Genomic DNA, 14247 nt, shown 5'->3' on the forward strand with positions numbered 1-14247 from the left:
GATCCTTATATTCACTTAAAGAGAATGAACTTAGTGTTCATCAAGATGACAAAACATCTGCATTCGAGTCCATTAAACTGGTAGAACAAAACCCAATTTACCACCAAATCAAACAGAGCAATTAATGTCACAACTCTTTCTATCATGACTTTTCTTTAAGAACCCTCAAAAGGGTTTCATCAACAAGAACTTGGAAACAAGAAGAAACAACATGCTGAGTTCATTCACCGGCCATCCGCAGAATTGAAGGACTCCGCGAATCCAGCAGGCCTGGCTGGGATGCTTCCTTTACTGTCTTGAAGGTTGATCGAACTAGTCGTATCACCAGCATGCTGCCATCTCTCCACCATCTGAAGAAGGGGTTGATGAAAATCTAAAGCGTAGTAATCCTGTTCCTGATCACCGGTTGTTGTTGGTATCCATTTCTCGACAAGCGGAGCAAGTACACCGACTGCATGCCCCATATCAGGCCGCTGGTGAGGCTCGCGTGCGGCACAATGGCCTGCTAGTTCAGCAATGATGGAAACACCTTCGAACGTCTCATCGGTGATGTCTATAGACGGGTCAATGATGCTCCTTAGATCCTCCGATCTGGCCTTCATCCTGCAGAACCAGGAGGCCAGGTAGCAGCTTTCATCGGGTCGTTTCTCATCCAGTGCCATCATACCAGTCAGTAGCTCCATGAGCACAATACCAAAACTGAAGACATCAACTTTGGTCGTAACTTTGCCGGTCACTGGTCAAGCCACAGTAGAAGATTTGGATTAATCCATGTCTCGGTTGCACAAAAGTATGAAGAAAATTACTTGAACAAAGGATTAAACGTATGATGTTTAACTGTAGTATTGCATTCGGCAAAACTTTCTGAGAAATAATTTGTTGCAATCATAGCAATTAAAATATGGAACGGGTATTTGTAAGAATGAGCAGAAAAAGACTGGCAAATCAAAATATGACAACCATTGAAACTTTGAGAAGATTCTGAATTTTCTCTAACTCTTATGACAGACAGATACATAGAATGAAAATACTGAAATTGGATAGAATAAAAGATCTAATGAAGAATCAACTCGAAAAGAACACAGGAAACAACATTAAAGCAAGGTTGTGCGTATGTACATTGTCAAGCAAACAAACATCAAAGAAACAGTCAGAAGAATGTTATGCTAAGTGATCTGCAGTAGAAAATGCTTGGCTCTGCTAAGTCAGTTTTATCGAGTGTCGATTGCGACAACCAGAAATTTAGTAACGAAAAGCCGAAAACATTTTACTAAAGAGTGATGACATGATTTATAGGAAACTAGAATTCGCATGCATGCAGGAAAAGCATTCAAATGCTCAGGGATTTACCAGCATACTCTGGAGCCAAGTATCCGAATGTCCCAGCAAGTCTAGTTGCAATAGATGCTTTATTGTTTGTGGCAAATTTGACCAGTCCAAAATCTGAAATTTTTGCTCTGTAATCATCTCTTAGTAGTATGTTGGAAGACTTGAGATCCCGGTGAATGAAGGACTGGTTAGCCAAACAATGAAGGTACTCCATCCCCCGGGCAACATCCAATGCGATGGTTAGTCTCTTCTTCCAACACAAAGGTTCCAACCCCTGCTCCTTCCATTGGAAGAGATGCTTGCTCAAAGCTCCGTGATGCATGTACTCGTATACTAGAAGTCTCTCATTGTCCTCTGCAGAGTAACCAAGAATAGAGACCAAATTACGGTGTCGGACCTTTGAAAGAACAGCAATCTCAGAATGGAATTCATCGAAAGCTTTGTTATTTGGAACACCAGACTCCATCCTCTTAACTGCTATCAATGTTCCATCATGCAACTCCCCCTTGTAGACCACACCGAATCCACCCCGACCGAGAACATTCTCGGGAGCAAAGTTTTTCGTAGCAACTCGAAGCACTTGGATTGTTATCGTCAGGTTGCCTGAGTTGATGGCGGGTGTGCCACTATGATCACCGATACTGATAGTAATTTTAGGTGTCAAATCAGCTGAGCTTTCTGGATCATCAGGATTCGTAAGACGCAAGATGGAGGAATTTGGCACTGCAGTCACATTGGTTTTACCCTTCCGACGGCAGTACCAAAATAGAATGGCAAACAGTATAACTGAGGCTCCAACTACAGTTGCAATGATGATCTTCGCGCTAGAAGTAGAAGAAGAAGATGTGTGGCTAGGCGAGGCAGGTGGGTTATTGCTGCCGGAACTGGGAGGAGATGCTGGAGGAGGAGGAGGAGTTGCTGGAGGAGGAGATGCTGGAGGAGGAGGAGATGCTGGAGGAGGAGGAGATTTTGGAGGAGGAGGAGATGCTGGAGGAGGAGTTTCTGGAGGAGGAGGAGATGCTGGAGGAGGAGGAGTTGCTGGAGGAGGAGGAGATGCTGGAGGAGGAGTTGCTGGAGGAGGAGGAGATGCTGGAGGAGGAGGAGGAGATGCTGGAGGAGGAGGAGATGCTGGAGGAGGAGTTGCTGGAGGAGGAGGAGATGCTGGAGGAGGAGGAGGAGATGCTGGAGGAGGAGAATTCTTCAACAACTTGTTTCCCTCAAGGAGGACTGTCACAGTACTAGGGAATTGAGGAACAGGAGGTGAGAGATTGTTGTAAGAAAGGTCGAGTGTCTTCAACGATTTCAAGCTTGTCATGCTAGGAGGAATTGGGCCAGTAAGATTGTTACCCTTCAGAATCAAATTCATGAGAGAATCCAGCTTACCCAAAGATTCACTAATCGTGCCACTTAATTGAGAGTTCTGAAGATTTATAATGGAAACCTTGCCATCGGAGCAGGAAATACCGAACCATGGCCCGGCGCAAGGATCATTGCCAGACCAAGAACGAGTGAGCTTTGATGGATAATTCACTTCTTCAAGGAATTCCAAAAGTGCATCGACTTGTGGTGAGCAAGGCACTCCTGGTGTTGATTGGCAAAACGAATTATGAGCATAATTGAAGTCACTGAAGCTCGCCTTTGGAATTGGCCCCATGAGCATGTTCTTGTCCAAACGCAATGACTGAAGCATCGGCAAACTCATCAAAGTCTCAGGAACAAGGCCGACAAACTGGTTGCTGTTGAGGAGCAGCCGTTTCAGTGAAGTTAATGAGCCGATCGAACTGGGAATAGGCCCTGAGAACTGATTTCCATAAACCACAGCGTCACTCAGCATTGTCATGCTAGCAATGATGTCGATCGAGCCGGTTAATCCTGCACCTTCCTGATCGTTCAGCCATAGGACCTGCAATGGCATACCTGAGTAGCTTGTCGGAATCCCACCAGTGAATTTGTTCTGAGCTATCCTCAGAGTAGTCAAAGACTTCATGCTTCCCAGGAATTCCGGCAGCGGACCGACAAGATTACACTCGACCAGGGACAGATTCATCAGCTGCGCCGAATTGGCCAAGTCCGACGGCAAGGTCCACCCGGTACTCTGATTCAGAGGGTTATGATCCAAAGTTAGAACCTGCAGATTATCGAGGCCGACGAAGAAATCCGAGGGAATGGTGTCGAACTGATTGAGATCGAGATAGGCACGCTGCAGACTAGACAAACCATTGAACGATGGCAACTTTCCGGTGAACTTGTTCCTCTGAAAACCAATGTTGGTCAGCATGGAGAGCTTGTTGAAGTTCTGAGGCAGAGGCCCGCTCAATCCCATGCTCTGCAACTGAATCTGTGTCACCCGAGAACCGGAGCAGCCGACGTGAGGCCATCTCGGATTGCCGCAGGGATCGTTGTTGTCCGTAGGCCACTCGAGCAGCTCCGAGTTGGACAACCCTCTCCGGAATTCATCAAGAACGGCGTAATCGCCCGGGTCCGTGGCGCTCAAGACCACCGATTCGAGGCAGATAAACCATAAAAATCCCATCTTTATCCAATTTTTCCACGCCATTCTTTGCGTTCTGAGAGAACACCGAAGCAAAAACCTCAATCTCAGCTGATAGTAGAAGACAGAAAGCATCAAAAACAATGAGGAAAGGTAACTCACATGCGGGTGCTCTTCACCAAACTGACGAAGGCCAATCTGGCGTTCCCCAATATCTATAGCTACGGAAGCACCAAAAAGAGGAACGGAAGGTACCACCTCGGTCTCCAAAGCCAAAGGAACACTCGATCTTGGCTGTAAAAGGAGAGGTTTTTACTCGGTTCTTACGATTAAAACCACAGAAAAATCTGATTTTTCCTGGTGATACATTCACCAAATCCCTCCTCAGAGGGCCGAAACTTATGCCCCGCAAGATTGGAGAATGCAAGAAGGTATTCATGGTGCATACCATTTCTAGATTTCGTCCAAACAGGAAACAGTAGCGCTGGCAGAGAAACAAAAGCTGCCATTTTCATCCTACGATCCTTCATTTCTCCTATTCCCAACGGTGTATTAGCGCGGTTGGTCTTCCATTTTCTTCTTGCTAATGCTTGGAGACAAGTGATTCCCATGTGAAATTTGGCAGCAAATAAGCATTTCCAAATAGGCATCAATGCTGCAATCAAACAGGGGGAGACACAACTTCAGGAATACAATGACAACACAAGAGAGCTGATGATTGGATGAGACCTCTGTTCCTCGTCACAAAGTTGTGGGACAGAGTACTCATGATTTATAATTTTTTTTTTTATCTATTTCAGAATTATTTGTTTTACATGTTGGTCATTAGCTGCTATAATAATTTTTTTTAATCTTCAGTAATTTTGTTTGTCACTGTCACAAAGTTGTGGGACAGAGTACTCATGATTTATAATTATTTGTTTTACATGTTGTTCATTAGCTGCTATAATAATTTTATTTTTTTAATCTTTGGTAATTTTGTTTGTTACCGTCACAAGTTCAATTATTTTAAATTTTGAATTGAATATATGAATTTTTTTATTATCATTTAAATTTAATTAAAGATATAAACATTTGGTTAACTTTTGACTATCGTCGTAAGCACGTACTTATATTATCTTAAATAATTTTTTCTCATCTTATCCTCTATTAAAGCGATACATAGTTGTTTATGAATATTTTTTTTCTATTTTTCTTAGTAACTTCATACATCTATCTTGATATTCTTATCTCGACAATACGAATATTTTGTATATGTTATTTTTTAACTATCCAATAATCATATTTATAATCGTGTTATAATTTTTTTTTTCAATCTCAAAGATATCCAATGATCACATAAGACCCTTGACATTCCTCATCATTTAAGTCATTATGTTTTTTATTTTATGAATAATTTTTTTATCGATCTTTTTATCTTATTGAATAATTGATCCAAGTATCTAAAGCTTTTATTTAAATGGATTTCTTATTCATCTAATTTAATTATATTCTCTTGTCTATTTTTATAATTATTAAAATTATATTTTATATATTCAGTCTTAATTCTATTTAATCTAAAACTTTTAGTTTCTAATGCTTATCTTCATACCTTAAGTTTATAATTAATTTCATTTAGGCTCTCATCAACTAAGATAATATCATTAGCAAATAATATACATTAGGAGGCCTATAATGTGTCTAGTAAGTTTATTCATTATCAGTGAGAAAAAAAATAAAAACTTAATGTAGATCATTCTAGCTAATAGAAAACTCACTATATGCACTCTATATAGTTTTAATACTAATAACTACAATATCATATATGTTTCTAATAATATCAAATATAATTAGTGGATATACCTTTTTTTTTTTCTTAAAATCCACCATAATAAATTTCTAGGAATTCTATGATAGACTTTTTTTAAGTCACTAAAACCATATACTAATCATTTTTTTTCCCTGTACTTTTCATTAGTCATCTTAATAAATAAATAACTTCTATAATCTTTTTGATATAAAATCAAATTAATTTTCAGAGATATTTGTTTCAAGTCTTATCCTACTTTCGATGACTCTTTCCTATAATTTCATAATATAGCTTATGATTTTAATTTTTTTATAATTTAAATAATTTTGTATATCACTCATACTTTTATAAATTGATGTTAAAAAACCCTTCTCCCTTAATTAAGTATTTTTTAAATCTCATAATTTTATTACATAAACTAGCTAATCAAGCTACTCCTTTGTCCCGTATTTTTTTCCAAACCTTAATAGAGTACCTATTAGGCCCTACATTCTTAGCTATTATATATATATATATATATATATATATATATATATATATATATATATATATATAATTTTATTAGCTCTAATTTTATAAATAAATCTATGATTATTAAATCTATCACTATTATTTATTGTTAAATATAATTCTCGAGTTAAATATTTATTAAATAATTTATAAAAATAATTTTTTTTATCTTTCCTTAATCTTATTATTATTATTAACAAGTATTATTTAGTTTTCATCTTTAATATATCTAATTTTACCTAAATCCTTTCACTTTCTTTTACTAGTTTTAGCAATTTGATATATAACATTTTCATTATGTTTAGTACCTAATTTATTATAAAAATCTTTCAAAGTTTTATATCTTTTAATTCTTCTACTTTTATAATTTTACTAATTTTAAAAAATATTTTTATTAAAAAATATTTTTAAAACTTCCTTACAACATTACCAACTCTCTCTTAGGTTATACATTTACTTTTAACCGTTGGCTACTAGTAAGAATTGTCTATTTAAACCATATAAATAGCAACAACAAGTCATATTATCTCCATAATTTTATGTTATATATAAAATTATATTCTTAGTTAAATTAGGAGTATTTAATTTTTTATTTATACTTTTTAGATATTTCAGTGATCTCCCATCTTACCAATAATATCCCTACAACATTTTAAACCATTCTCCCCTCATTTCTGCCCCATAGTTTATAAATTTATATGGGATTATTTTAGGAATCTCATTTTATTGTATTTGTTACAATCTTGAACTTGTTTACTATTATTATTCAAGAAGAAAAATAAGTTCATAAAAGAATAATTGACAATCATAAGTTTCATTAAAGATTTTAAAGGAAAATGAAAGAGGAATTCATCTTGAAAAAGAAATTCCTTCTTATTGAAGATTATGGAAAATATATCAAAAAGATATATCAGCAAACAAAATTATTCTCCAAAAAGAAAAATATAATGAATGGTATGCCTTAATTGTATTAAATATTGTTATACATTTTTTTTTTCATTCTTATAAGTTTCCTTTTTATTTTTACATGATTCCATAAAAAGTAGCAAGTTGATTGCAATGGGAGGATGGATTATAAATAGAATGAAAGTATTATTTTTCTTGTGTTGTGTGAATAATATGAAGAAGATACTGGCATGAATCGAATCTATCAGTCAATAAATTTCAAATGTGTAATAAAAGATAAAAATCAATTCATCTTAGTGTTGATAAATAAATAGTTATTGATATTAATTTTGATTAAAGACTATAATTGATATGAGTAGAATTGATAATAAATTAGAACACAAAATATGATATCCAATTAGACAAACCAATTAGGGCCCGACTCATGTCACATAGTGAGTTGAAAATATTTGATATCAACATGGAGATGATCTGGTACCATCAAAGTATATCTAATCATTATGATATCTAATGAAAAATATTGTATGCTAATATCTTAGTTTAGGATAAAATTAGTTATTATCTAGATAGCAAGACACAAAGGAGTGGCTCACTGGGACATACTTAGGGGTATCCATGTTTCAAACACGATCATTCTATAAATAAATTATATCGAGTTGATTTCACCATATAAAATCAATGATTATTTAGAATACTAATAGATTAGTACTTAAAAAGATAATATAAACAAAAAATATTATACAAAAATTATAATAAAAAAGTCCTTGCATATCTTTGGTATCCAATTCATGTCTCATCATACTTAGCACATCTCCTATGTTAAATACTCTATACAAGATCAATTCAAGTTAGTATGTTAACACCCTCATGCATCTTTTACCTTTAGCACTTCGTATCTTAATTGATATGTCTTAATACTCTTGTATATCTTTGGCTTCTAATGTTTTTAATTAAAGTCAACATGCCTTATCAGTTTCGCACATCTTTTATATCTGACCTTCCTAAAAGGTAATTCAAGTTAGTACTCCTCAACTCCCTTGTGTGTGTCTTGAGTTCAATACTCTCTATATGGATAGTTCAAGTCAGCATGCCTTAATGTCCTTATATATTTTTTTACTTCCAACACTTCCTATGAAAGTATTTTAAGTCAATATGTTTTAATGAGTGATTCAAGTTGACACCCTCATGTGTCTCTTATATTTAACACCCTTTACATAGATAGTTCAAGTTGATAAGTCTCAATGTTCTCATGTATATCTTCATTCTATATATCCTATATTGGTAATGAATATTACTTAACCTTTTCTTGATATAGGTAACTGTTGTCATTTTCGAGCTTGACATCGTGCTTTAGTACGAGGATGCCTTTTCTCCGAAGCACAATGAAGAGCAAATGAAATAGCTAGAATTGGTTAAACTATATGCAACTAATCAAAATGATAAGTCACCTAATAGGTCATAAGAGCTTAGTTAACATAATGATAATATAGTACCATCAAGAGTTGTCTAGTCACGATGTAAATGATATATTACCATATAAGCATGTTTAGTTAGGAAAACATCTACAATGATATATTTTCAGATAATACCTTATTTTTTAGACTCGTAAGAAGAGGGCCTCTCCGTATGTATGGATTTTAACTTCTCTTTAAACCTGATTTATTCTTAAGTTTTTTTTATTAGTTTAAACATAAAAAAAAATTTCATGCACGCTATCAATATGATTTTATAGGATACTTGGACTTATCTATCAATATTCGGTTTTGAGACACAATATCCTCTATTACATCTATTGATCTTTCTCATCTATCCATTGTTTCTATTTTTGTTTGAATCAACAGAAATACCTTCTCTTGATCCAAGAAGATAATCTTATTTAACTAAAATCTATATTTATTGAAACTGTTCTTGTGGAACAACTTTGCTAGGAGAGATTGATGATCATTTCTAACATTAGCAACAATAAAACTGCATTACTAATGGCATAAAGACCTAAAAAGTTCTCACTCCACTAGTATCTAAATTCATCCTAATGTCATGTAAATTAGGTTTAACCATGTCCGTTCCCAAATAAATATATTATTACCATTATATTAAGATTAATTTCACACTCAAAACTCTCATATCTATATATTTTTATTGTGTTGTATACTCTCCTAACTTAAGGAAGAGATGTCTCAATTGAGACCTTACTGGAATTCATATTAAAGTATCCTAAACCGGACCGATCTACTACTGCACGGCCCGGCCCGGCCCGGCCGGGTTTATTTCTATGGGTCAACTGGTCGAAGCTTGACGTATCAAAAGGGCGTCTTTGGAAGATAGGAGAGGCCGACTTCTCGCGCTCGTCTGTTAGGGTTTCTTCTCCGCCTCTGCGATCATCCGCCCGGTAACACATCGCATGTCACAACCGATCGAGTAGTTCAATCCCGTTTCCGTCCCCTTTATTCTCCCTTTCGTCTCGTGTGTCGGCAATTGCCCCCTTCATGATCTTCTTGATTTTCGAGATGGGAGGTCTTTCCTCTCTTCTTTTGAGGTTTTTCTCCGATCATATGCCAATTATTTGACCTGGAAGTAGGTTAGGGGTTTTAGATCTGAAGGCTAGCTGGTGCGCTAGGGTTTTAGTGACCATATACCTAATTCTTTCGAATATTTTGATCCGAGGTGTAATGTGATTAGGTGTTTCTTTGTGGATGTGGGCGTGTGGATTCCGAGTAAAGGGCTAGCCTGATCCTTGGTCTCTGTGAAATATGAGTCTGTTCTTGTTTCTGCAGTAAAGATTATCTGCGTAGTGGAAAGAACGGTCGGTGCCTTTATTTCTTACTTATTTGGACGTTAATTGATTATTAGGTTGATGATTAATATCAGAGAACCTTACTTCTTTGCGTTGTTTAGGTTTGCTTTATGGAGTAAAGATTCCGATATCATAAAAGTAGGGTATGTAGATTAATCGTATGGATTGAGGTGATCAACCATGTGGAGTTGTTGGGTGACAAGCTAGTTAGGTAATTCTGATTGGTTTGAAAACCATTTGATGTCATAAGGATTGGTCAAATTAGATCATGACCTTGTTTTCTGTCCTGTCTGCCATATGAGAACTATCAAACTTATAACCTTTGATCATGTTCTCTCTTGCTACCTTCACCTTTAACCCAAATACTTTCTATGATCATGTATCATGTTTAATTCACTAACAAAATATAGTAGTTAGTAATTAGATATTCCGTATCCTCGTTTACTAGACGATTACCTACTAAAGAAAAGTGACTGATCCTTTACTTTTTGCCTGACCAAATTGCAACACTTAAAGAGAACCAGACTGGAATATCTCTGTCTCAATTAGTAACATAAACTTTTGTATACTTGACATTTATACTGTCTGAATTGTAAAATTGTCTGGTTTACTTGTTGAGGCAGTATTTTTGTAGGTAATATATGAGCATTTTCCAAAGTATTTTTGGTGCTAGATTTGAAATAACTCTTAAGACAATGCTTCTTTTTGTGGGGCCTCCTCAAACTCTCCACAAGTTTCACTTTTCATCTATGATTGTAATCTTGGAGGCAAAATCAAGTAAATATAAGTTTTAGCATGGTGTGTAATACACTTCTTGACATTATTTATGGAGGGACTTGCTCTATGATTACTTGTACGATTGGATCATGAGCTGGGTTCATTTTCTTATTGTCTTATCAGTTTGTTGAATCAAAATGTTTCCTCGTTCCTGTGGATGCTCTATGGTTTTTATTCATGATGTTTGTCCTTTTGGGCAGTGTTATTTATTGAAAATGTCAGAACCAGAGGAATACAGCTGCTTTATTGGCAGTTTGTCGTGGACAACAACTGATGGAGGTTTAAAGGAGGCATTTCAGAAATTTGGCCATCTTACCAAGGCAAAGGTGACATGCTGCAGAATCCTTCACTTTCTCTTCCTGGATCATGCAAAATCTGTTTGTTTTTCTTACATTCACCACATCACATTTTCTTTGGTGATTGTTTGCTTACTTAAATTTTCAGTAGCAATCATATTAATGTGGTAATTGTTTTTTGTTTCTATAAATGGACAGTAATTGTTCTGCTGGAAAATGGCCATACAATATTTGTTTGTCCTCTGTGGTTCATATGCCATATCTAATATTTTGTCTTTATGTACTATTTTATAACTATAAAGTAGTTTCCCTTATGTTAATGCATGATACTTTGAGATGAAGATTCAACTAATTATGTTATTTATATTTAGCTAGATACACCAATGGTCTGATACTGCTATTGATCAATGATGAGTGCCAAAGTCTATCATTTGAGAGTGCATGATGTTACCTCCATAATCACCATCAAACTGTCTTTCCTAGGATTAAAAACAATAAGGCTTCTGTTCTAATTCCTAGGAAGCAGCAAAAAATTAATTTTTAGGTGTCTTCACTACAGGTTTTTTTTTCAGATTCTCTAATGTTCTTTTTTTTTTTTGCTGGAACATGGTTTGCCTTGTGTTAATATTAGCATGATAGTTTGTGGCAGAAGTTCAACTATTTATGTTACGTCTAGCTAGATACACCAATAAGCCAATGTTATCTTTATAGTCATCTCCTACACTATATTTTCTTGGATTAATCATTTGAGACTTGATCTAATTGTTAAGAAGCAGCAGAGGAATCCACTCCAGGCATCCTCCTTTTAGTATGGAGTTTAAAAATCCCGAAGTTATCCATTACAATGATCTCCAATTAAGATGAGCCAAAAGCTTGATAGCTAGGATTGGTCTTTTTACTGCTTTATACAAACTCATGTTTAGCTTTTATATCTGTAGGATCCACTAGGCTATCTATTCATATGTGCACTCTTGTTAGCCAGGTTATTCTTGACAAGTTTTCTGGTCGCTCTCGTGGATTTGGCTTTGTCACTTTTGATGACAAGGAAGCTATGGAAGACGCTATTGAAGCCATGAATGGAATGGATCTGGATGGACAATCGATTACCGTGGAAAGAGCTCAACCCCATGGTCCTGGTCGCAGGGATCGTGATTCAGGTCGTGACTTTGATCGAGATCGTGCTCGTGAGCGTGGCTGGGGTCGGGATTCTGGTGGTAGCAGACGAGGTTCAGATGGTGGTGACTGTTTTAAGTGTGGGAAGCCTGGTCATTTTGCAAGAGAATGCCCTTCTGGTGATGGTGCAAGAGGAGATAGGTATAGTGGCAGAGATGACAGGTATGGGGGTGGTCGTGGCAGTAATAACCGATATGGACCTGACCGGAATGGGGACCGCTTCTCTGCACGAAACAGAGATGGAGGAAGCCATGGGGGCACAGGAGGTGATCGATATAATCGTGATCGGTCTGGTCCATATGATCGGCCTAGTGGAGGTGGCGGCGGCTACAGAACTTGATCTTATTGCTTCTGTTACAGGTATGAATATGATACACCATTTCTTTGTTTTCTAGAAGCATTTGCAAAATAACATTATTTGCTTTTATGTCATTATTCATCCATGGAGGTAGTTTTGTATTGTTACAAGTGTTTGATGAGGCCATGTGCCTTGCTACTGGCTTTTGTTAATTTTCTTACTGTTCTTTTATTTTTTTGGATATGCCAGGATGGTGTTGTCTAGCCACTTCAGGGCATGGACTGGTTCAGATGTTAATGTTGCTTTGATACGGTGCATGTTCTTGCTGGAAAGCTACTGCTTCTTGATACTTAGATGTTTATGCATTTGCTCGTTGGATTCTATGGTTTGGTAAGATCTTTTATCATGATCGTGGATTTTTGGAATGTTGTTGATCTGGATGCTGTCAGAGGACCTGGTGAAATGATAGTCTCATGTGTTCAGATCTCTGTGATTTCGGCAGGATTAAAAAAAGTCTGAGGTGTCAATTGGAAAATGATGGTTCTCACTTAAGAAAAGCCTGAAATAATATAAGGTAACCAGTGGTTTTGGCCCTGATGGTCTCGTTCGGTTTGCACTGACCAATATGTTTTCCTCGGGAAGGAAATCGGGTAAATTTCAATGTTTCTGCCATTGAAACTATCGAGTTATTTTGGCAACCTGAATTCTCATAACTTTGTTAAAACTTTTGGCAGGTTCAATTTGGCCTCATGGTCATTCTCGATGCATTTTGGGTTACCTAGTATCTTACATTGTTCGGATAATCTTATCCAATAGTGTGTCCTGATTCCTGGATTGCCCGTCAGAGAGAGGCTTAAGTGACCGAGTTGCCCCATAGAATGTGATTTGGTTCTTTTTGGGTCTATTTTCTCTCTTTTTGACCATTTGGTACAAAGATTTCACTTCTTGAAGGCTATGAATTTACTGGGGCTTACAGAATTTGCCCTTTCAAAAGACATATGCAGGCCCTGATACATCTTGTGTGGCTCGTGTTCTTTTTTGACCCAAGATCCGGAAGATTTCTGTTTAACATAGACTTCAGCTAGGCTACACTGTGATTATGGTTTCGACCTTATATTGCTTCTGTTTATATTCCAAATCTGAGAAGGTGCATTGCGGGAACTGGATGTGTTCTGTGCAACGTGAAATTGGATGCTTCATCCAGTTTAGGATTTTGATTTGGTTCTTAGGCATTTTGATTTTTCAATTGTAGCATGCTTGATATATGGTCAATTGACAGCTGATATATCTGTTGCTACTGGTGATTATATATATATATCTGATGTATATATGTATGCATGTATGCATGTATGTATGTATTATTCATCTTTCTAGTTTACATGTCTGTTTGGAGATATTTTTAAATTCTGGGCATGCTTCTAGAGTGTTTTGAAACTTATTTCCAAGGAACATTTTGTGGAAATGATGTTGAAATTAGGCTTATGAGTGAGCATTAATTTCTCCATGAGATGCCGCTTTACGTGGTGTGTGTTAGATTTGTTTCATCCCCTTTATTTATGTTGCAATACATGCTTGCTGAAATCCTTCATCATATGCTATGGTTTCATCTCCCACAGGATAACAAGTTGTTCTTTGTCATTATCGTCTTTCAAACAATTCTCGCCTTCATCCCTAATCTAGAAATATCTGAAGACTACTACTCTTTTTTATTAGCGTTGAATGTCATAGTTTATCATGCGTCCTAAATCAAGGTTTGAGTGATTGTGATGTGCCTTTGATGGTGAATTAATCATTTAAGGGACACTTTTTTTCTTTCAACTTTCACCTGTTCGCAGGTAATGTTTTTTTTATTAAAGAAAATTGGGTGTTTTTCTTGTTAATTAA

General features: G+C 36.2%; 2 protein-coding genes across 2 annotated transcripts; one reads left to right on the plus strand and one right to left on the minus strand.

The window, feature by feature from the left end:
* Positions 1 to 219: 219 nt before the first annotated feature.
* On the minus strand, positions 220 to 3877 carry LOC135645707 (receptor protein kinase TMK1-like). Its single transcript, XM_065164346.1, has 2 exons — positions 1351 to 3877; positions 220 to 736 (listed from the first exon to the last, which is right to left on the minus strand). The coding sequence occupies exons 1-2, from the start codon at positions 3860 to 3862 to the stop codon at positions 225 to 227; spliced, it is 3024 nt and encodes a 1007-aa protein (XP_065020418.1). The 5' UTR covers positions 3863 to 3877; the 3' UTR covers positions 220 to 224.
* A 5424-nt stretch (positions 3878 to 9301) lies between these two features.
* Positions 9302 to 12769, plus strand: LOC103993563 (glycine-rich RNA-binding protein RZ1A). The gene is made up of 4 exons (XM_009413668.3): positions 9302 to 9414; positions 10797 to 10922; positions 11875 to 12425; positions 12613 to 12769. Exons 2-3 carry the CDS (start codon positions 10812 to 10814, stop codon positions 12403 to 12405), a joined length of 642 nt encoding a protein of 213 aa, XP_009411943.1. The 5' UTR covers positions 9302 to 9414; positions 10797 to 10811; the 3' UTR covers positions 12406 to 12425; positions 12613 to 12769.
* The last annotated feature ends 1478 nt before the right edge of the window (positions 12770 to 14247 follow it).

The sequence above is a fragment of the Musa acuminata genome, chromosome BXJ3-8 (assembly GCF_036884655.1).
Source record: "Musa acuminata AAA Group cultivar baxijiao chromosome BXJ3-8, Cavendish_Baxijiao_AAA, whole genome shotgun sequence".
Classification (NCBI taxonomy): domain Eukaryota; kingdom Viridiplantae; phylum Streptophyta; class Magnoliopsida; order Zingiberales; family Musaceae; genus Musa; species Musa acuminata.